The following is a 24,376-nucleotide window of genomic DNA, read 5'->3' on the forward strand; positions in this document are numbered from 1 at the left end:
TTATCAGTTTACATGTTTTAAGTACAGGTGATGTCCGGTATACTTCGGTATTCTGGACCTGAATGTTGCGACACGATTCATAACGAGGACCTTTCCCCACCACAGCGCAATCCACTAATGAAAATAACTCGGGGCGGCGGGAACACGTGCTTCCATGGGCAGTGGGGGACAGGGCATGGTTGTATTGCCTACAGGTGCCACCGGGAAAATCCCCCAAGTTGCTCCGCCCATGACGGGGTCAGGTAGAGGTCATAGAGGTGGGTGATGTAAAGACAGTGCGTCAACTAAGGGACAAGTGGTGACAACAAGAAAGAGAGAGTTCGAGAAGGCAAGGCGAGACCAAGTGTGGACGGAGGTTCAAGCCGAGAATGAGAGAGGGGGAGGAACGAGGTTTGGGGCTGTGTTGGCTGGTTGCTGTCTCGTCGTCGTCGTTGCTATATCGTGACGCCTGGGGTCTGAAACCGCGTTAAAGGCTAAATAAAAGAATCCTCAGCAGTCTGAGTCCGGAGTCATTACAATTGTAACGATTCATTATTTCACGGGCTAATATTGGGTTTGTGCGATTATTTTACATATTCATACTGAAAATTGCTATTTGATGCCATTGAGATGGAACCTTCATCCAATAGTGGACAGCTTGATCCTAATACCACCAAAGTGTTATTCAAAAAAGTTTAATCCCATCCTGATCCTGCACCTTCATGTTTCACATATTTCACCCTTGGTTCGCACGTCCATATTACACTCATACATTTTACATACATACATTTTACATACAGACATGTTACATACTCACGAGCATAGTGTGATTCTTAAAGGACCACGGTGTGAAGCTAAGAATTCGAATGAGATTCTAATATCAATGTACGGTGTTCTAATCTGTAACACTAGTTTATGATGTAATTTTATAGCGTTATAATGTATCGCACATAGCTTATATTGTTAGAGTTCACAACATTATAGTTTACTATAACACTAGTTTGTAGTGTTATATAACACTAGTTTGTAGTGTTATATTAAAGCGTTACAATGTATAGCTCATAGTTTAAAGGTTACATTGTTAGAGTTTATAATGTTAGGGTATTCAATGTGAGTTTACAATTTGAGAGTTTGTGGACGTGCCCTGTTCTCGTGGGACCCGACACGGATTTGGAAATAATTGCTATGATCATGTATGAGCTGGGATGAACGACTAATGTTTACTTTGTTTAATCATAACTGTGTGTACGTTAGTGCCATTGGGGCTTAGTGAATACTACTCATGAATAAACTCATACTTGTATCGGATAGAAATTTTAAATCGTGTTGGTAGAACAAGTCGCCTGCTTTTTCGAGACAAATTGTTATCTTCAACTGCGTCCGTAAATATTCCGCTAAAATACACAGCATAAGGAAGGCTGCCTTGTTCGGGAGATGTAGTTTGGATAAGGCGCTGTGGCCGGGTGATGACACGAATTCTGAAACAATGGAGTTAAACACTCGCTGCTTGGCCCCGTCGACATTAGCGAAGGCTGTCATATACCGCCCCATATACGAGTTGGCTGTACAATGTGTATAGTTGAAGGTGCTAGGTGTTGTCTTCTTCTAACAGCTACTAACGTGCGTGTTTTGTCTGTTTTTAGGATTTGTCCATTGATATTGTTATTTATAGTGATTCTATTGCTTCTAATGATATTATAATACATTAACTCCGTTTATATGGTTGTAAATTAAAACACTGGTTTATAATCGTTTAATATTTAGTGTTATCGTTTATAGTATTGCAGTTTACATGTTATAAAGTACAGCTTATCCCCGACATACTTCGGGATTAGTGACTGGTACGTTGATGAACGATTAACTACGGGGACATTTCCCCTCAAGGAACACGTGTTAATCGGGTAGACAGCTAAGATGCTGCCGGTTAAGGGCACACTTGTGTGACGGAGATCCTCCACCTGAAATTCTCTTAACATAGGAACATTATAAAATAAAGACCGGACGAACATTTGTTAAAAATACGTTTTTATTCATCTGCAATCATTTTTACGTCAAAACTCGAAGGGAATATGTATTATGTCCTATGTTCACACATTTCCAGTACCATGCAAACCAGTTCCGTTCCAGGGATACCAAAGCGTTAAAGTATCATTCCCCATCATTTCCTTATTAGGTCACCACATTTGTTCACTGTGCGTCTATGTTGAAGTCAAGGCAATATATCCAACGAACGCGTCATCAATGTACATCCTGAAATCTAAAGTCGATTAATACCAATAAAAAAACCTTTATACTTGAAAAAAACGTTAAGATCTAACTACAGACGCATTCCAACTTTAGCTCAACAGGAACATCTAACGACTACAATTGAACCCTCTCACAACCAGTGCTCATTACACCACTTCGGCAAGTAATCCGATAACATTACAAACCACCACTGGGCACGTCATTAAACTCACTCGATACTGCTTAATAGGTATAACCACATGACATAATATTTTGTTCAGTCACCCCGAGCTCTCTGGTTGATTCTCGAGCCACTCCATTACATCCATCCATCTCTCGGGATCCAACTGCATGGGATCGAAGGTGGAAACTTCTTCAGGACTCATTGCAGCACCTTGAATTTCAGCTTTTGATTTCAGTTTCCTATCATTGTGGACCTTCTGATGCCTGTTCATGTTTGATGAGCGTGCAAATGTATTCCCACACACAGGGCACAGGAATGGCTTCTCGCCCGTGTGCGTTCTCTGATGAATTTGAAGAGTTGACGATTGTGCAAATGCCTTCCCACACACAGGGCACAGGAATGGCTTCTCGCCCGTGTGTGTTCTCTGATGGTCTTGAAGAGTTGACGAGTGTGCAAATGCCTTCCCACACACAGAGCAATTGAATGGATTCTTGCCTCCGTGTGCGTGGGGCTGTGGAGAGCGTCTCTGCTCCATGTGAGCGTAGCAACAGCAGCGGTGTTATCGAGTCAAAAGTACGCAATCGGCCTCGATTTCAAGTGTTTAGCGTTGAGTTTTGGATTTTGTTAACTGCTAAAACAAGAACGACACTCGCGTCTAATCGAGACGCAAAAAAATTCCCGCTAAATAGACACTTACTTGGAGATTCACGGTGTATCGATGTCTGGAACCCGTTTGAAGATGTCGCCACGAAGCAAAGTCGAAGGGCGATCAGCAGAGCGACGAGTCGAGCGTCCAACCTCATCAAGTTCCCTCTCGAAATGGCATTGAGCTCTGCTTCTGAGCCGCCTTATAACTCCCCCCCTAGGATCCAATCCTTTGTCTTTCAGGATATTTGCATTCGATTGTTAATTTATGAAGGCACAATCCGCATGTCTTTTAACATACCGAAGGGTAATGTGCCCATTATGTTTCATGCATGAATATGTAAGTGCATCTCAGTGTGTAATTATGCGCTTATTTTGAAAACTACTCATGAATGAACTCGAAATCCTTTATGACCGACATTGTACTAATTTGGGTTGATCGAGACGAACAAGGCACGTGACATGTCCAGACGAATTGTTATCAACAATTTTGTCCTTAAATATAATATAACGTTAACACTGGATTAAACATGCACCTTTTAACCCCTGCCTCGCATTTACGACTAACGATTCGCATTTGCACATAGCATACATTCATGCATAGTAAATGCGAATACGAGCATATTGTTATTATAATAATTTAATGCGATTCTAACCCTGCAAACCCCCATAGTTCGAATATCCGTACCCGATTCGATTGAACGTACACTTTACATACATATGTGTAGAGTGCGATTATAATACATCTAGTGAGATTATAATACCGTCCCTACGTGTATGGTGGTAAAAAATGTAAAACCAGTTCATAGTCATTTAATCTTCTTGGTTATTTCGGTAAAGTCACGTAGAAGGGAAATAATAAAATAATAAAAATAAAACATAATCAAATAATTCTCACGACGTTTCGGCTTCAACGCAAGCAGCCGTCCTCAGGTGAAGAATGAAACACCACCAACGTAAAAAACTAAAGTATAAACTACATAGTATCATCAGTATACGCTCTGCTGATCGCCCTTCAACCGCGAGACAACGCAGCCTGGCGAGCACAATTGCTGTGTCGACAGTTAGGCGACTTTGCGTCGGGAGAGTTCGTGGCGACATCTTCAGACGGGTTACAGACATCGATATACCGTGAATCTCCAAGTAAGTGTCTATTTTCGCGGATGAACTCTTAAACGTGTTCGTCGTTGAATTAGCAGGAATTTTTTTACGTCTCGGTTAGACGCGAGCGTCGTTCTTGTTTTAGCAGTTAACAAAATCCAAAACTCAACGCTATACACTTTAAATCGAGGCCGATTGCGTACTTTTGACTCGATAACACCGCTGCTGTTGCTACGCTCACATGGAGCAGAGACGCTCTCCACAGCCCCACGCACACGGAGAGAAGAAGCCATTCAATTGCTCTGTGTGTGGGAAGGCATTTTCACGGCAATCAAATCTTCAGAGTCACCAGAGAACACACACGGGAGAGAAGCCATTCCTGTGCCCTGTATGTGGGAAGAAATTTGCAAACTCATCACATCTTCAGAGTCATCAGAGAACACACACGGGCGAAAAGCCATTCCTGTGCCCTGTGTGGGAAGAAATTTACAAGGTCATCACATCTTCAGATTCATCAGAGAACACACACTGGTGAGAAGCCATTCCCGTGCTCTGTGTGTGGGAAGGCATTTGCACGGTCATCAACCATGAACAAGCATCAGAAGGTCCACAATGATAGGAAACTGAAATCAAAAGCTGAAATTCAAGGTGCTGCAATGAGTCCTGAAGAAGTTTCCACCTTCGATCCCATGCAGTTGGATCCCGAGAGATGGCTGGATGTAATGGAGTGGCTCGAGGATCAAACCGAGAGCTCGGGGTGACTGAAACATAATATTGCATGTGGTTACACCTATTAAACCATATCGAGTACTTTTGTGCGTAATTTTTACCATTTTAGTTTTACAGTTTTTGTGAAAGTTTCGTGACGTGCACAGTCGTGATTTGTAATGTTATCGGATTACTTTCTGAAGTGGTGTGATGAGCACTGGTCGTTAAGTGTTTCCGTTGAGCTAAAGTTGGAAAGCGTCTGTAGGTACATCTTTACTCAACATTTTAAACGGATTTTTTTCCAGTATATAGTTTTTTTTTGGTTGGTGTTAATTGACTTTAGATAACCGATTTCAGGATGTACATTGATGACGCGTTCGTTAGATGTATGGCTTTGACTTCAACATAGACGCACAGGTGAACAAACGTGATGAACTAATAAGAAAATAATGGAGAATGATACTTTTACGCTTTGGTATTCCTGGAACGGATGAAGTTTGAAATGTACTGTAACTGTTTGAACATAAGACATAATAAATATTCGGTTCGAATTTTAACGTAAACATTATTGCAGATGAATAAAAACGTATTTTTAACAAATGTTTGTCCGTTCTTTATTTTATAATGTTCCTAGCAAAAACATGTTAAGCGAGTTTCAGGTGGAGGATCTCCGTCACACAAGTGTGCCCTTAACCGGCAGCATCTTGGCTGTCTACCCGATTAACACGTGTTCCTTGAGGGGAAAGGTCCCCGTAGTTAATCGTTTCTCAACGTACCAGTCCTTAATCCCGAAGTATGCCGGGGATACACTGTACTCTATAGCATGTAAACTGTAACACTATAAACGATAATACTAAACGACTATAAACTAGTGTTTTAATTTATATCCATTTAAGCGGAGGTAAGGTATTAGAATCTCATTATAAGCAGTAGAATCACAGTGTGGTCTTTTTAGAATAGCACTTTGCTCATATGTATGTATAGTGTACGTGCAAGGATCGGATTAAAATCATTACAATTACACTACGGTCGTTATAGAATCACGATTTTCACTGCTGGATGAATGTTACATCTCAATGGTATCGAAGAGCAATAGACAGTTTTCTATTCATAAATACACGCATAAACACATTATAAGCTTATGAATCGTTACAATTATTATAACAATCACAAATTGTAACAAAGCGAAATTCCCACTAAGCAAAATATCACGCTCACGTGGCGGATTCTTTAACAAACTGCAACACTCAAGTGGCAGAACTCAACAAGAAATGCGCACGACAGCAAGTTCAACAACAATGGGCAAATCCTAAAAACAGACCACACGCACGTTAGTAGCTGTTAGAAGACGACAACACCTAGCACCTTCAACTTTACACATCATACAGCCCCAAAGATCCAACTCGAAAATTAGGCGGTATATGACACCATTTGAACTTCCTACTTTATTATCGCTTTCGCTTGTGATGTACCTCCTAATTATGGCCTCAGGTTCAAAAAACAAAAAAAATAAATGCGAATTCCTCCATTATTCCAAGCTGCACAATTCAGGGTTGTGGACCGCTTTGAATGCTTCAATGTAATCACAGTAAATGCTTCAGACCACATCAGGACACTCAACCTAGAGCATATTTGAAGCAACGTGATGAGATGGCTAAGAACTTCAAGTTTATTCTAGTGTTAACGATATTTTAGCAATATAGGTAAGTACAATATATGTACATAGCAGGTGTCTTGTTCTCCGTAATCAACCAAAATTACGACAAATTTTGTCATAAATGAGTGTGAGCTAATTCTTCAGTAGTAGTCGCTAATCTCCGTCACACAAGTTTGCCCGTAAACGAGCAGTATCTTGGCTGTCTCCCCATAAACATGTTCCCAGAGGGGAATGGCCCTGTTATAAATTGTTTCGCAGCATTCTGGTCCCTAATCCCGAAGTACAGTATACTGGAGATCACCTGTACTCTACAACATGTCAACTGTAACATTATAAACGATAGCACTAAACATTAAACTACTATAAACTGGTTTAATAATTTATTACACCATTAACGGAGGTACGGTAGTAAAATCTCATTGTAAGTATTAGAATATAATCTAATTACAAGTATTATAACCACACTGCTCATATGTATGTAAAGCGAACGTTCCATCGAACCGGGGGTTGGATATGCGAACTGTGCGGGGTGCAGGGTTAGAATCTAATTCAAATTCCTAGAATAACAATATTGTCGTATTAACATTTTACTGTGCTTGGCTGTATGTTACGTGTAAATGCAAATTGTTAGTCGTAAATGCGAGGCAGGGGTTAAGAGGTGCATGTTAATCCAGTGTTAACGTTTATTTTAGCATCATATTTAAGGACAATATTGGAAATAAAAGTTCGTCTGGACATGGCACGTGCCTTGTTCGTCTCGATCAACCAAAATTAGTAGAATGTCGGTCATAAAGGAGTACGAGTTCTTTCATGAGTAGTATTCGCTGAGCCCCCAGATACTAACCTACACACAGTTATGGTTAAACAAAGTAACGTTTAGTCACTTAATTCTCAGCTCAGACATGATCATCGCAATCATTTCCAAAGACGTGTAGGGTCCCGCGAGAGCAGGGCCTGGCTACAAATAGCCGAGCAGCCAAAACAGCAGAATCAGAAGTAGCTGTGTCGCCCTCAAAATGTGTTGTTGCTGCTGCTGTTGTCGCTGATGTTATTGATGCTGCTTTAGTTACTTCTGTTGCTGTTTAGCGTCGGGTGGTGGCTCATTTACTCATCACCACCCATAATCATCAACACAAATCATCAATATCAACACCCATTATCATCACCAATCATCATTATCACTATCAACTCACCACCACCACCACCCAACCATCACAACCAACATTCATCATAACCACCACCAATCATCCATCATCATCAACATCCATCATCATCAACACCCATAATCACAACAACCCATCATCATCACCACCCATCATCATAACCTCCCCAATCATTGCCACCACCCATCATCATCACTACCACCCATCATAATCACTACACATTATCATCACCACCCATCATCATTACCATCCTTCATAATCACCACCCATCATTATCACCACCACCATCCATTATCAAGAAATATCATCATCACCACCCATCATAAATTAACAAACACACACAGCTACAAACAGAGATATGTAACCTGACACAGACATAGATAACAGACACACACAAATAAACAATCTCATTAACCACTTAATTATAAAAAGCCCATATTACCACTGCCAGGATAGGTGCACACAGACAAATCCTTTACACAATAATAATTTACATGGAACTCAAATTCACACTTAGTACAACCACCTCACTCACTTAAATATAACTACAGATCAATAACTATAATACAAACCTGAATTTAAAAGTAAATAAACCAATGGGATGGTGTGTATACGCTTGAAATGTAATGAATGAATTGCAAGTTAATAATTCCAATTAAACAAAAAATAACTACGAACAAATATGAAGCCTGAGGCCTAGGTATATGCCAGGCCTGATGGCCAGGCATCGCTTCAGTCCTCGCCGCAGTAACGGCGACATCAAAGACAGCACAAAGCGAGGGGGCAAATGTTTAATGTCGAACCGAGGGCTCTGCTGTTTCCGGTGACGCACACCACCCGCACTGCACCACGTGGTGCGCCCGCCAAGCGCATGGGGGCGGAGCCTCGCTGTAGTGACGTCACGACCGTTACGTCATAGCCACGCCTCCACCCGCAGTCGAGAGGAATGCGCACGAGTGAGCAGCAGAAGAAGCCTTTGCAGAGCGAATCCTCAACGAGGTGAGCGTCCCTGTTGACGATGTGTGTTGTTTATTTTTATTGCACGTTTTGACTACAAACTAAAGCTTCATTATTTTTGAATATTTTGGTATTTGGATTTTCTGCAACCAAATTAGGACTATTAGTTAGGTTACTTGGCATGCTCTGATATGTTGCTGTTACTGTCATTGTTTAGACCCAAAGCAAGTCAACATTTAAAACGTTCATAACGAACCTGTTTAAATGTCATATAATATGATTAACATGTCCATAATGATTGTGTTCTGATTGCCTGCATAATTGTGCCCTGCATTGCATGTATTGAATGTTATCTAACACGGGGAAAGAGTTTGCCTTTTAGTTCAGACCCAAGCTGCTGCCATAGACGTCTCTTATCTGTGATGTCACAGCCACATGGGCGGTATCTCTGACATCACGTGACCTACGACGTCATTCTCGGGTCATAACAAATTATTTAAGTATGGTCATTTGACCCCAATGACCTACAAGACATAGGGGGACCTTTATCAAGCAGTCGATTTATACAAATGGGCTGTGCATCAACATGCTTGTCTGGTTTTTGGAGCTTTCGTGACTGCAGGAATTATTCTTTGGTTCTTTCGGTAAAGTCACGTATAAAGATAAAATAATAAATTAAATAATAGCATACGACGTTTCGATTGCAACACAAGCAATCATCATCAGGTATAATGAAATAGCGACACAAAATCTAACCAGAAAACCACAGACAGACATATAAGCAGACAGATATCACCAAGATACACGGAGAGAACAACACAGGTACAGAGAGGGGTGATCGTCTCTGTGGGGTGGCCTTAAATAGACAGAGGGGGGCGGAGGCAGAGAGAGGGAGGGGTTAGAGAAAACATTTACATGTCAATGAGTACGAAGAGACGCGTAGTAAAGTACGCAGGCTTAGAGGGAGAAAGAACACACTAAATTAAACAACCTAGCAAAGTATCGAAATGTTATGTAAAACGACACAGAGAGTCGGTCAACACACAATTAACGCATAGCCTGGTCGATTACGTATTTCAAAGATTGCTAAGTTAGAATTTAAGTGTGAAAATTCTGCCTCCGCCCCCCTCTGTCTATTTAAGGCCACCCCACAGAGACGATCACCCCTCTCTGTACCTGTGTTGCCCTCTCTGTGTATCTTGGTGATATCTGTCTGCTTATATGTCTGTCTGTGGATGAGTGAGTGATCTGACGCACGCGTGAGTGGGTAAACAAGCGAGTGAGTGGACTTGTAAAGCAAACGGCACGAAAGTGATTTGATTAGTACAGCGAGTGGTCAATATGTAATAATTGAGAGGATGAGTTATTCAAAAAGCTGCTAAATCTTAGCGTTTTTACAACCTCTCCAGGCCCTCCAACATCAAACAGAAACGACTTCTTCCCAACAACATGGACAGACAAAGCAAGTGGACTGAGATCTTGGAGGACTATGATGGTAAGTCCAAAATACCTGCAGTGCGTGGTTTTTGTGCAGAGGAGGCAGCTCCCTGATTAATTTATTTTAGTAGACGTGGCGGTGATGGGAAGAGGTAAAGGTCAAGTGTGCAGACAACATGGATTTAGAACCGAGTTTCAGCCATATTGGTTTAAATGAGGGTCTCAACTTTATGAAATTGATGATCTCAACATGCTTACAAAAATATTACTTGTAAAGTTTTACTGCCATGTGATTAATATTTCTCAACAGCAGGTCATGTTATGTGTTAAGAGGTAATTACAGGGATCTTAGTTCCGTGAATCTCCACGTGCTTCGTTCTCTAAGACATTACTCGTCCTTTGAATTAATTTTGTTTTCCGTAGCCCAGGAGTCATGGCGCCAGTCGACCACGTGGGGGGACATTATGGATGAAGTGGACCCTTTCCCAGGCCAAAGCTATGAAAATCGTTCCCCAAAGGTGTGTATGGGGTCTATGGGAGTCAAACACCACATTCTCTCCACACTCCCACACCATTGCACCAAAACATCACTACACCTCACATCACCACACCATCTCTTCACATCACCTTTCTCATCACACCACACCACCACCAACTCAATACAATATACTCTTAGGTTTTTTCGGTAAAGTCACGTATGTGACTCTTTCTTAGGTTTTGTCGGTAGTCACATACGTGAGTATGAATCCTTGCAGTCACGAAAGCTTCAAATCGATAATCAAAACAATATCATAGAGCCTCATAAAGCGTCAATACCATCACAAGCCACCATCTCTCCAGAACATTCCACAATTTCACCTCTCCATATCACAACACAATCTCCCAACACCATCACTCCATCCCTCCATCATCACGTCATGCCATGAGTTAATGTGCATGTTTGCATCCGTACATAGATGTGCCAGTATGCATTTTTGTTTGTCTATGTGCCCGTCTATGTTTGTGTGCCTGCGAGAATATATTTTGTCCTGAGTGAACATGTCTTAATAGTCATGTGCTTATCTTCGCGTGAACAGAGGAGCATTGGGGAGGTGAAGAACTTCAGCGGAGTGAAGCGTCTCCAGGAGGACAAGCGCCTTGCGAAGGAGAAATGCACAATGGAAGAGAAGCGCCCCAATGAGGTGAAGTGCCTCGCCAAGGTGAAGCACCAAACGGAGCAGAATTGCCTTCGAAACAAAATCCTCAACGACGTCAAACGCGTCATGGAAAAGCGCCTCCTTGAAGAAACGCGCTTCATGGAGGAGAAGCGCCTTCGCGAGGTGAAGCGTCTCAAGGAGAATCATCTGGAGGAAGAGAAGCGCCTCATAGATGTGAAGCAGGTCAAGGAAGAGAAGCGCCTCATGGAGGAGAAGCGGGTGGAAGAAGAGAAGCGCCTTGTCGAGGATCAGCGCCTCATTGAGGTGCAGCGGGTCGAGGAAGAGAAGCGCCTCATGGAGGAGAATCGCCTCTTTGAGGTGAAGCGTCTCATAGAGCTGAAGCGTCTCGAGAAGAAGAAGAAGCGTCTTGAGGAGAGGCGCTTTCGCAAGGTGAAGCTCCTCGAGGAGAAACGTCTCATGCAGGAGAAGCGCCTCGTTGAGGTGAAGCGTCAAGAGGAGGAGCACTTGATGGAGGAGAAGCGTCTTGTGGAGCAAAAGCGCCTCGAGGAGGAGGAGGAGCGTCTCGCCAAGATCGAGCGACAATGGCTCCAGACCGATACCACCAGCAGCACCACCACCACTGCCACCGCCACCACCGCTACCACCACCGCCGCCACATACTCCAATCCTGTGTGGGGCCCAATTGCTCAGAGCTTTGGAGAAGAGGGCTTCCAAGAAGATAAAGAAAACTCCGGAGTCGCTGAGCCACGGTAAACCAGTCTGCGTGTGCATCCCCTGTGTGTTTATTTTTGTTATTTATTGCCATGCTTCTCACGCAGCATCAGCCTTACTCGGTCACAACACTTTTTTTCAGGAGGATCCTGCCAAGTCTGCTCGCATTTTGCAACAAAGTTGCTACTGTTTGCGATCCAAATTGAACGATTTGCATTGCTTGTGTGGGTTCAGTAACAGGGAGAAAGCTGCAGAACCTTCCCTGAACAGGTGGCTGCATAATCCACACGGAGAATGTGGCCAAACGTGGAAATCAAACCCAGGTCAATGTTGCTGTGACGCACAGGTACTCAAGCCCTGTCGCGCTCTCAAAATTCACAGACACTGGAAACCCCACGTGTACATTCCGCTATTCTGTGGACAGATGTATTTTTCATAACCGAATTCTGGGTTAGACCACGTAACAAAGTGGGAATATCTCCACCATGTAACCCTCCATCCACCGTGAGATTTTCGCTGTCTATCGCCTGTTTCCAGGCCAGCTGCCAAGTCGCCTTGTAATGCACAGCGACAGCTACCACTGAGAGGGGTGTCCAATTTAAAACGCGATGAGATGAGAGATGCGAGAGGCTCATCGCATGCAATGGATGTGTTGAAGCGGCCAAATGGTCGTGCACGCATTCTTCACCGCTTTCAGTTCAGATCTTGCTTCCCGCCTTGGCTATTATTGCTGCTGCATTGACCACACAGATCCACACCCATTCCGTCACAGTGGACGTTCAGGATCTCTATCGATGCCATTTGAAATGCTTAGGGCATTATGTGCAAGGGGTCAATTAGAATATACATATAGAAACATGTCAATCTAGAGTTGAAGTTTTCGTGACTGCAGGGATCCATACTCTTTGGTTATATCGGTAAATTCACGTAGTTATAAAATAACATTAATTAAATTAAATCACGACGTTTTGATGGCCATGTCGTTATTGCAAGAAAGTTTCTTGCTGTGGTTTTCCCACCTGATGATGATTGCTTGTGTTGCAATCGAAACGTTGTGATTTAATTTATTTTATTTTATACCTACGTGACTTTACCGAAAAAAAACAAAAAAAATGTCACTTAAAATTATTCAGCTAAATTTGCACAGCAACGCCACCCACTACTGTGAAACTACGGCAGTCTGTGTGAGACACAGCTGCACCTATCTCAATGATAGCCTGGCGCCATGAGAATGACAGTACCAATACTAAGCACACTCACTGGACATGTCGTTATTGCGGTTTCTATTCAGCTCGATTAATCCGCCACACATTCCACCCACGGACGATGGGAAGATGGCGATGTCTGCCGTAGCAGCAAGGTGGAACGGTGTCGTGTTTGACAGACAACCATCACAGTTTTACCATGTCTAGTGGTGTTCTCCCTGTTACAGGTTGAGTCACAAACCGCACCTCTCCATAACAAAGGCTCAGCCTTTGTTGAGCAGTCTATTCTTAGTCTTAAGCCTCACCTTACCATATTAATAAAAGTATGCGGCCCTTGCCCCACCACCTTCTCCAACCATTATATAAACGAAGTGGTAGCTTCTGCAATCTCTCATTTACTTGATACAGCTGTCGTGGCTGTGACGGTACCACCTGAAGACGGAAGCTTGTGTTGCCTCCGAAACGTCGTGATTTTAATTTTTTATGTTATTTTATTTTACTTTTTAATGTTTTTTACCTACGTGACTTTACCGAAAAACCTAAGAATATGAATCATTGCAGTCACGAAAGCTTCAAATCTAGAACGGTGTCGTGTTGTCTCTTCACAGATCTGAGCCAGCGCAGCCCTCCTACTCACTCGTCCAGGCCTTTGAAGCGAAGACAGAGGTTATGGAGAAGGAAGAGGTGAAGGAGATGATGGAGGATGAGGTAGAGACAGAGGAGGAGAAATCGGAGGAAGAGAAGGCAAAGGAGGACGAGATTGTGATGGTGACAATGGAGGAGAACACGGAGGGAGAACAGAAAGACAATACGGAGATGGAGGACAAGGAGACAACAAAGGATGAACAGATGGTCGTGGTGGAGGACATGGAGACGACGGACAAAGGGGAAACAATGGTGGTGGAGGAGGAAGAGAAGACGGTGGTGGAGATGGTGGATCCGGAAGTTGAGGAGGAGATGAATGAGGAAGAGATGGTGCTAGCGGAGGAGAAGAAGATGGAGAAGATGGAGGTGGCGCAGGAAGAGGAGGAGGTAGAGGAGAAGATGGTGGCGGAGGATGAAGAAGAGGGGATGGAGGAGGATGAGACGGAGGAGCAAACGGAAGAGGTGCAGGTGGAGATGCACGAAAAGAAGAGGAAGCGAGGGGGCCTCGCTCGCGTGGCGAGAGCGATCGCCTCACTCCTCCGCCGCGTGCTGCTTTGTGGTGGCAGGTCCACCGCCCAGTAGGGGTGGTGGCGGTGGTCGTGCTTCGGTGCCAACCGTGACCACTATCCCCACACTACCCGTCCACCCCGTGATACTCGCTACACACACCACACGGGTCCCCAGAGAGACGGTGCCACTGGGACCACAGCTGGGGAATGAAGCTGAGCAGCAGATGCCAGGACTACAGCGGAGAATGACTGCTTCCAGGAGACCTCACATCACACACACACACGGGACTATGCCTTTAGCATAGCCGGCCCCACACTGGGCCCCTTCCATGCTGGTTTTCATCCAGGCAGTCCTCATGGGATGACCTTGCCATGGTTTCCAGGACATGGTCGTATTAGCATTTTATTGTGCTTGAATGTATGTTATGTGCAAATGCACATCATTAGTCGTAAATGCGAGGGAGGGGTTAAGAGGTGCACGTTTAATCCAGTGTTAACATTTATTTTAGCATCATATTTAAGGACACTGTTGTTGATAAGAAGTCGTCTGGACGTGGCACGTGCCTTGTTCTACTCGATCAACCAAATTTAGTACAATGTTGGTCATACAGGAGTTTGATTTCATTCATGAGTAGTATTCACAGAGCCCCGATGACACTAACCTACCTAAAGTTATGGTTAAACAAAGTAATCTTGAGTGACTTAATTCTCAGCTCAGACATGATCATCGCAATTATTTCCAAAGACGTGTGGGGTCCTGCGAGAGCAGGTCCCGACTACAAACAGCTGGGCAGCAGAATCGGAAGTAGCTGCGTCGCCCTCGAAATGTGATGTTGCTGCTGTTGTTGTCGCTGCTGTTGTTGCTGTTGTTGCTTCTGTTGCTGTGATACACGCAGGGAGGTGGTGTTCCGTGATGGGATGACGCCTTTGATTAAAGCCTCTGATCAAACTCACCCGATTGACGCCCTTGATCGTCGCATTTGATCAACTGATATTGCATACTCTCACATGTTAAGCTCTATCATAGTGAAACATAATATTATAACCTATGAACTACAACCTATCCATTGTAACGCTGTAAAAAAATATTACCTATTGGGTATCACTCCCTTGTCGAGAAAGCCGCTCTCTTCCTTTTCTAAAGTTACATGCTAATTTCTCTGCATTCACTTTAAATCGAGGACAAAGTTTTTCCATTTATTCAAAATAAGCGCACAATTACACACTGAGATGCACTTACATATTCATGCATGAAGCACAATGGGCACATTACCCTTCGGTATGTTAATAGACATGCGGATTGTGCATTCCAAAATTAACTTTCGAATGCAAATATCCTGAAAGACAAAGGATTGGATCCTAGGGGGGGGAGTTATAAGTCGGCTCAGAAGCAGAGCTCAATGCCATTTCGAGAAGGAACTTGATGAGGTTGGACGCTCGACTCGTCGCTCTGCTGATCGCCCTTCAACCGCGAGACAACGCATCCTGGCGAGCACAATTGCTGTGTCGACGGTTAGGCGACTTTGCATCGGGAGAGTTCGTGGCGACATCTTCAGACGGGTTACAGACATCGATATATCGTGAATCTCCAAGTAAGTGTCTATTTTAGCGCATGAACTCTTAAACGTGTTCGTCGTCAAATTTACGCGATTTTTTTGCGTCTCGGTTAAACGCGAGTGTCGTTCTTGTTTTAGCAGTTAACAAAATCCAAAACTCAACGCGAAACATCCCTGCGGCCGATAGCGTTCTCGATAACACCGCTGCTGATACTACGCTCACATGGAGCAGAGACGCTCTCCACAGCCCCACGCACACGGAGGCAAGAAGTCATTCAATTGCTCTGTGTGTGGGAAGTCCTTTTCACAGCCATCACATCTTCAGAGACACCAGAGAACACACACGGGCGAAAAACCATTCCTGTGTTCTGTGTGTGGGATAGCATTTTCACTTTCAGAAAACTGCCAACGCCATCAGAAAACTCACACGGGCGAGAAGCCATTCCTATGCCATGTGTGTGGGAAGAAATTTGCACAGTCATCACATCTTCAGAGTCATCAGAGAACACACACGGGCGAGAAGCCATTCCTGTGCCCTGTGTGTGAGAAGACATTTGCAGACTCATCAACTCTTCAAACTCATCAGAGAACACACACGGGCGAGAAGCCATTCCTGTGCTCTGTGTGTGGGAAGACATTTGCACAGTCATCAACTCTTCAAACTCATAAGAATACACACACGGGCGAGAAGCCATTCCTGTGCCCTGTGTGTGGGAAGGCATTTGCACACTCGTCAACTCTTCAAGACCATCAGAGAACACACACGGGAGAGAAGCCATTCCTGTGCCCTGTGTGTGGGAAGACATTTGCACACGCATCAAACATGAACAGGCATCAGAAGGTCCACAATGATTGGAAACTGAAATCAAAAGCTGAAATTCAAGGTGCTGCAATGAGTCCTAAAGAAGTTTCCACCTTCGATCCCATGCAGTTGGATCCCGAGAGATGGCTGGATGTAATGGAGTGGCTCGAGAGTCAACCAGAGAGCTCAGGGTGACTGAAATATAATGTTGCATGCGGTTATACCTATTAAGCCGTATCGAGTACTTTTGTGTGTAATTTTGACCATTTTAGTTTTACAGTTTTTTTTAGAGTTTAATGACGTGCACATTGGTGGTTTGTAATGTTATCGGATTACTTGCCGAAGTGGTGTGAAGAGCACTGGTTGTGAGAGGGTTCAATTGTAGTCGTTAAGTGTTCCTGTTGAGCTAAAGTTGGAATGCGTATGTAGGTACATCTTTACTCAACATTTAAAAGTTTTTTTTTCAAGTATATAGCTTTTTTTGATTGGTATTAATCGACTTTAGATAGCGATTTCAGGATGTACATTGATGACGCGTTCGTTGGATATATGGCCTTTACTTCAACATAGACGCACAGTGAACAAACGTGGTGAACTAATAAGGAAATCATGGGGAATTATACTTTAACGCTTTGGTATTCCTGGAACGGAAATCGTTTGCATTGCACTCGAAATGTAATAAATATTCCCTTCGAGTTTTGACGTAAAAATTATTGCAGATGAATAAAAACGTATTTTTAACAAATGTTTGTCCGGTCTTTATTTTATAATGTTCCTCGCAAAAACATGTTAAGCGAGTTTCAGGTGGAGGATCTCCGTCACACAAGTGTGCCCTTAACCGGCAGCATCTTGGCTGTCTACCCGATTAACACGTGTTCCTTGAGGGGAAAGGTCCCCGTAGTTAATCGTTCATCAACGTAACAGTCCCTAATCCCGAAGTATGTCGTGGATAAACTACACTATAACATGGAAACTGTAATACTATAAACGATAACACTAAACATTAAACGATTATAAACTAGTGTTATAATTTATAACCATATAAACGGAGGTTAGGTACTATAATATCATTAGAAGCATTAGAATTACAGTGTGGTCGTATAAGAATCGCACTCTACTCATATGTATGTATAGTGTACGTGCAAGGATCGGATAAAAATTATTACAATTACAACATGGTCATGTTACAATCACGATTTTCACTGCTAGATGTCATTGAATATAAATACACGCACAAACCCATTATAAACTCATGAGATTATGAATCATTACAATTATTATAACAATCACAAATTGTGACAGAAATTCCCACACGCAAAACACCACGCTCACGTGACGAATTCTTAAACAAACTGCAACACGCAAGTGACAGAACTCAATAAAAAAAACGCCGCAATAAAAAGAACAACATGAATGGACAAATCCTAAAAACAGACAACACACGCACGTTAGTAGCTGTTAGAAGAAAACAACACCTAGCACCTTCAACTATACACATACAGCCCCAAAGAGCCAACTCGTAAATGGGGCGGTATATGACAGCCTTCGCTGCTGTCGACGGGGCCAAGCAGCGAGTGTTTAACTCCATTGTTTCAGAATCCGCGGCATCACCCGGTCAGATTGCCTTAGCCAAACTACATCTCCACAACAAGGCAACCTTCACTATGCTGTGTATTTTAGCAGTATATTTGCGGACGCACTTGAAGATAACAATTCGTCTAGAAAAGGCAGGCGACTTGTTCTACCAACACGATTAAAAATTTCTACCGAAAGAAGTATGAGTTCATTCATGAGTAGTATTCACTAAGCCCCGATGGCACTAACCTACACACAGTTATGATTAAACAAAGTAAACATTAGTCGCTCATCCCAGCTCAGACATGATCATAGCAATAATTTCCAAATCCGTGTCGGGTCCCACGAGAACAGGGCACGTCAACATATTCTCAAATTGTAAACTCACATTGCATACTCCTATGAGCTATACATTGTAACGCTTTAAAATAACACTACAAACTAGTGTTATAGTAAACTATAATGTTGTGAACTCTAACAATATAAGCTATGAGCGATACATTATAACGCAATAAAATAACATCATAAACTAGTGTTACAGATTAGAACACCGTACATCGAATTCTTAGCTTCACACCGTGATCCTCTAAGAATCACACTATGCTCGTGAGTATGTAACATGTATGCATGTAAAATGTATGTATGTAATATGGACGTGCGAACCAAGGGTGGAATATGTGAAACGGAAGGTGCAGGATCAGGATGGGATTAAAATTATTTGAATAACACTTTGGTGGTATTAGGATCAAGCTGTCCACTATTGGATGAATGTTCCATCTCAATGGCATCAAATAGCAATATTCAGTATGAATATGTTAAAAAAATCGCACAAACCCAATATTAGCCCGTGAAATAATGAATCGTTACAATTGTAATGACTCCGGACTCACACTGCAGAGGGTTCTTTGATTTAGCCGTTAACGCGGCTTAGAACCCAGGCGTTACGATATAGCAATGACGACGAGACTGCAACCAGCCAACACAGCCCCAAACCTCGTTCCTCCCCCTCTCTCATTCTCGGCGTGAACCTCCGCCCACACTTGGTCTCGCCTTCCTTCTCGAACTCTCTCTATCTTGTTGTCACCACTTGTCCCTTAGTTGATGCACTGTCTTTACATCACCCACCTACCTCTATGACATCTACCTGAACCCGCCATGGGCGGAGCAACTTGGGGGTCATACCCGGTGGCACCTTTAGGCAATACAACCATGCCCTGTCCCCCACTGCCCATGGAAGCACGTGTTCCCGTCGCCCGAGTTATTTTCATTGGCGGCTTGCGCTCTGGTGGGGAAAGGTCCTCGTTATGAATCATTTCACAAAGTTCAGGTCCAGAATACCGAAGTATACCGGGAATCACCTGTACTTAAAAACATGTAAACTGATAACACTATAAACAATAACACTAAACATTAAACGACAAAAAAATTATCAACTGGTTTTATAATTTATAGCACCATAAACGGAGGAACGGTATTTAAATCTCATTAGAAGTATAAAAATCGCACTCTACACATATGTATGTAAATTATCTGTTAAATCGAACCGGGGGTCGGATATGTGAACTGTGGGGGGTACAGGGCAAGAATCGCATTCAAATTTTAGAATAACAATATGGTCGTATTAGCATTTTACTGTGCTTTAATGTATTTTATGTGCAAATGCAAATCGTTAGTCGTAAATGCGAGGGAGGGATTACGACGTGCACGTTTAATCCAGTGTTAACATTTATTTTAGCATCATATTTAAGGACACTGTTGTTGATAAGAATTTGTCTACTCGATCAACCAAAATTAGTGCAATGTCGGTCATACAGGAGTGTGATTTCATTCATGAGTGGTATTCACAGAGCCCCGATGACACTAACCTACCTAAAGTTATGGTTAAACAAAGTAATCTTGAGTGTATTCTTAGGTTTTTTCGGTAAAGTCACGTAGGTAAAAAATTAAAATTAATAAAAGTAAAATAAATAAAAATCACGACGAAAAAACCTAAGAATATGAATCCTTGCAGTCACGAAAGCTTCAAATCTAGAATTAATCTTGAGTTACTTAATTCTAATCTCAGACATGATCATCGCAATCATTTCCAAAGACGTGTGGGGTCCTGCGAGAGCAGGTCCCGACTACGATGAAAATAAAACAGCCGGCAAAAAGCCACAGCTCACTTTGATTCGATAAATAATTAACACGCCCAGAAGAGAGCGATAGCATAGGTTTGGCAAGGTCTGGGCCGCAGTGCTGCAGTGCACTGTGGGCGCAGACCCTGCGCTGTGTGAGTGTGGTGTGTATGCAAGTGTGCGAATGGTAATTTCGCTAATATTACGTACATTTATGTAAAAGATGGGTGCTGCGTGCTGCGATTAGTGGAGTCCCCAAACAACTTTACCTTACGAGTAGGCAGGGGTCGCTATACAGTGAGTCTGAGCGGACTGAGCTGGCAGCTTCACCTGCCGGGACCACGGCCAGTTGCGTAGCCCACCCTACAGTTTCGCCCATGGGTCAATACCCAAATGGGGCAACCCAGCTGACTGTTTGATGGGTACAATGGGTACTTTTCGGTTTATCCGGCTTATTACCATTATTATGTATTGACGTTGATCACGTCTCCTGCCGCTGTCACTCTCTGGCCGTTGCACAAGCCATATCGGAATTTGCGACATGCTAAAACAATCAGTACAGTGTGACACCACCCGGGTAACTCCCGGGATCAAAATGGCCATGGGAAAGTGATCGCTTTATTGAGATGATTATGGTACTACCACAGGGTATTGTGAACGGTTCAGGAGGAGGAGAGGTCTGGATTTCTAAGTCTCACAGTATCGGTAAGAAGCGCCGGGTGGGGGATGCCCTCCACTGGGGTACAAATTCTGTCATTATTAGTATACGATCATGCAATGTTTCTATCTGCAAGCTGTCATAACTGAAACGAGACCCGTTAGTGTTCGATTGAGAAATGGAATAAACTTAAAAACACCAACAAAATACATTTTAATATAATAAAAAAATAGGTGACCCCATAGCGCATCTGTCTGTGTGTGTACATACAGACGGAGGATGCAGGGGCCAACCTGTGTGCGATCGGAACGTTGCAATTGCTGACCAATGTCACTGTGGATGGCGCACACGCTGACGCACACCGGAGCTGTGTCTTTGCGATGCAAGGGCATGGTGGATGGTGGAACACATATGGATGGTGCGTTACGAATAAAATAAAACAAAACAAACCGCTGGAAGCAGCCATGCGAGCAGGCTACATTGAGAGCGATCGCGAATGGGTTGCGTGTCTGGAAGAAGCCTCGCTCTTTCAGATGCCGTACCAGCTTCGTCAACTTTTCGATACGATTCTGCTGTATTCCATGCCAGCAGATACGAAGGCTCTCTGTGATAAATTCTACGACGAATTGTCTCGCGATTACGAGTACCAGTACCGCCAGCTGACCAACAAAGAAGAAATGCTAAATCTTCTTGGTTCTTTCGCTAAAGTCACGTACAAGGGAAGTAATAAAATAACCAGGTCTGTCGAGGCGACAGCGTCTGAATGAAACAGCACACGTGCTTGGAGCATATATATATGCTGGGTTGGGAGGGGGGGAAAGGGCGCCTTGACAAAAAAATGTGCATATCAAGAGCAATTTAGCATATTTATGGGAAATGCAGATATGTGATTAGTACTACTTATGCCCGTGCATTATGCAGGATTAGCAGCATCAAAGGGAGGGGATATGAGAAATGCAGTTATGTGATTAGTACTACTTATGCCCGTGCATTATGCAGGATTAGCAGCATCAAAGGGAGGGGATATGGGAAATGCAGTTATGTGATTAGCTTAGCCCGTCCATTATGCAGGATTAGCAGCATCAAAGGGAGGGGATATGGGAAATGCAGGTATGTGATTAGTACTACTTATACCCGTGCATTATGCAGGATTAGCAGCATCAAAGAAAATAAAAGAAATGGTAAAGGTCAAGACCCTTCACAGCCTCCACGAGTTCCTCACGGCAGGTGGGATGGCTCTGTCGGACTTTGACGACCTCCCGCAGCTTTCCGAGTACCCACACTTGGTCTTGGACTCGCTGCTTGAGAACAACCATATCCGCCGCGAATTGTACACGAAGGACTTCCCATTTCGACTTCGGCGCAAACAGTTCCCCATTGTCCCAGCCTTCGCGATGACCATCAACAAGGCGCAAGGGCAAACTGTTCACAACCTGGGATTATATCTACCAACGCCATGCTTCTTGCACGGCCAACTGTACGTGGCACTATCGCGAGTCACGGCAAGATCCAACATCAAGGCGCTTATTGAGGGACCTGACGACGAGGAGGAAGACGGAGTGTACACGAAGAATATCGTGTATCGCCAGATATTTCAATAAGTTGCATTCTATATTTGAATAAGTGGCATTCTTGAATATTGTCGATTGAGCGTCTCATAAAAATTCATATAGCCTCACAAAAATAAACATAAAACAATCACCAAAACATGTTTATTGTGTCCAGCCACTTTCAATTCCCCACCAACCAAGCATGTACACACCGCCAGCGAAGCGGGCGGCGACTGCTAGTATGTAAAATAATCGCACAAACCCAAAATTAGCCCGTGCGCTCCGGTGGGGAAAGGTCCTCATTATGAATCGCAACATTCAGGTCCAGAATACCGAAGTATACCGGGAATCACCTGTACTTTAAAAACATGTAAATTGATCAAACTATAGACAATAACACGAAACATTAAACGACAAAACAAATTATCAACTGGTTTTATAATTTATAGCACCATAAACGGAGGTACGGTATTTAAATCTCATTAGAAGTATTAAAATCGCAATCTACACATTTGTATGTAAATTATCTGTTCAATCGAACCAAGGGTCGGATATGTGAACTTTGGAGATACAGGGCAAGAATCGCATTCAAATTTTAGAATAACAATATGGTCGTATCAGCATTTTACTGTGCGTGAATGTATGTTATGTGCAAATGCAAATCGTTAGTCGTAAATGCGAGGGAGGGGTTAAGAGGTCCATGTTTAATCCAGTGTTAACATTTATTTTAGCATCATATTTAAGGACACTGTTGATAAGAATTCGTCTGGACATGGCACATGCCTTGTTCTACTCGATCAACCAAAATTAGTACAATGTCGGTCACACAGGAGTGTGATTTCATTCATGAGTAGTATTCACAGAGCCCCGATGACACTAACCTACCTAAAGTTATGGTTAAACAAAGTAATCTTGAGTGTATTCTTAGGTTTTTTCGGTAAAGTCACGTAGGTAAAAAAATAAAATTAATAAAAGTAAAATAAAAAAAAATCACGACGAAAAAACCTAAGAATATGAATCCTTGCAGTCACGAAAGCTTCAAATCTAGAATTAATCTTGAGTGACTTAATTCTAATCTCAGACATGATCATCGCAATCATTTCCAAAGACGTGTGGGGTCCTGCGAGAGCAGGTCCCGACTACAAACAGCTGGGCAGCAGAATCGGAAGTAGCTGCGTCGCCCTCGAAATGTGATGTTGCTGCTGTTGTTGTCGCTGCTGTTGTTGCTGCTGTAGTTGCTACTGTTGCTGTCATATACGCAGGGAGGTGGTGTTACGTGATGGGATGACGCCTTTGATTAAAGCCTCTGATCAAACTCACCCGATTGACGCCCTTGATCGTCGCATTTGATCAACTCTGATATTGTAAACTCTCACATGTTAAACTCAAACATATAATATTATAAATCATGCTCTCATGCCCTTTGGATTGCACCCGTTGGGTTGCACTCCCTCGTCTAGGAGGCCGTTCTCTTCCTATTCTACGGTTACATGCTTATTTCTTACATTAACATCATGCTAATCTCTCACACTGTGGTCGTACGAATGATAAATGAATATGCGAACCGGGTGTAGGATATGCAGAATAAGAATCGAATTAGAATAATTCGAATCCCGCTAGTCGTATCGTATTAGAATCCCACTGTCCACTGTTGGATGAATGTGTCGTATCAATGGAATCGAATCGCTATATACAGTGTATATATATATATATATACACATACACGTACAAAGATGATAACAATCACACATTATAACATTTATACAATACACATTATTTAAAAAAACGTATTTAAACATTTCTATTCATTTTTTTAAACTGAGAATGTCGTTGT

General features: G+C 43.0%; 1 protein-coding gene across 1 annotated transcript in view; it reads left to right on the forward strand.

The window, feature by feature from the left end:
* The first annotated feature begins 4,376 nt into the window (after positions 1-4,376).
* Positions 4,377-24,376, forward strand: part of LOC144737825 (uncharacterized) — a 57,383-nt gene continuing 37,383 nt past the window's right edge. The window contains 3 exon segments of the mRNA XM_078620699.1: positions 4,377-4,597; positions 4,599-4,701; positions 16,139-16,671. Of these exon segments, the coding sequence (XP_078476825.1) occupies positions 4,377-4,597; positions 4,599-4,701; positions 16,139-16,671 (857 nt within the window).

Source organism: Lampetra planeri, chromosome 74, assembly GCF_965212315.1.
Source record: "Lampetra planeri chromosome 74, kcLamPlan1.2.h2, whole genome shotgun sequence".
Classification (NCBI taxonomy): Eukaryota; Metazoa; Chordata; class Hyperoartia; order Petromyzontiformes; family Petromyzontidae; genus Lampetra; species Lampetra planeri.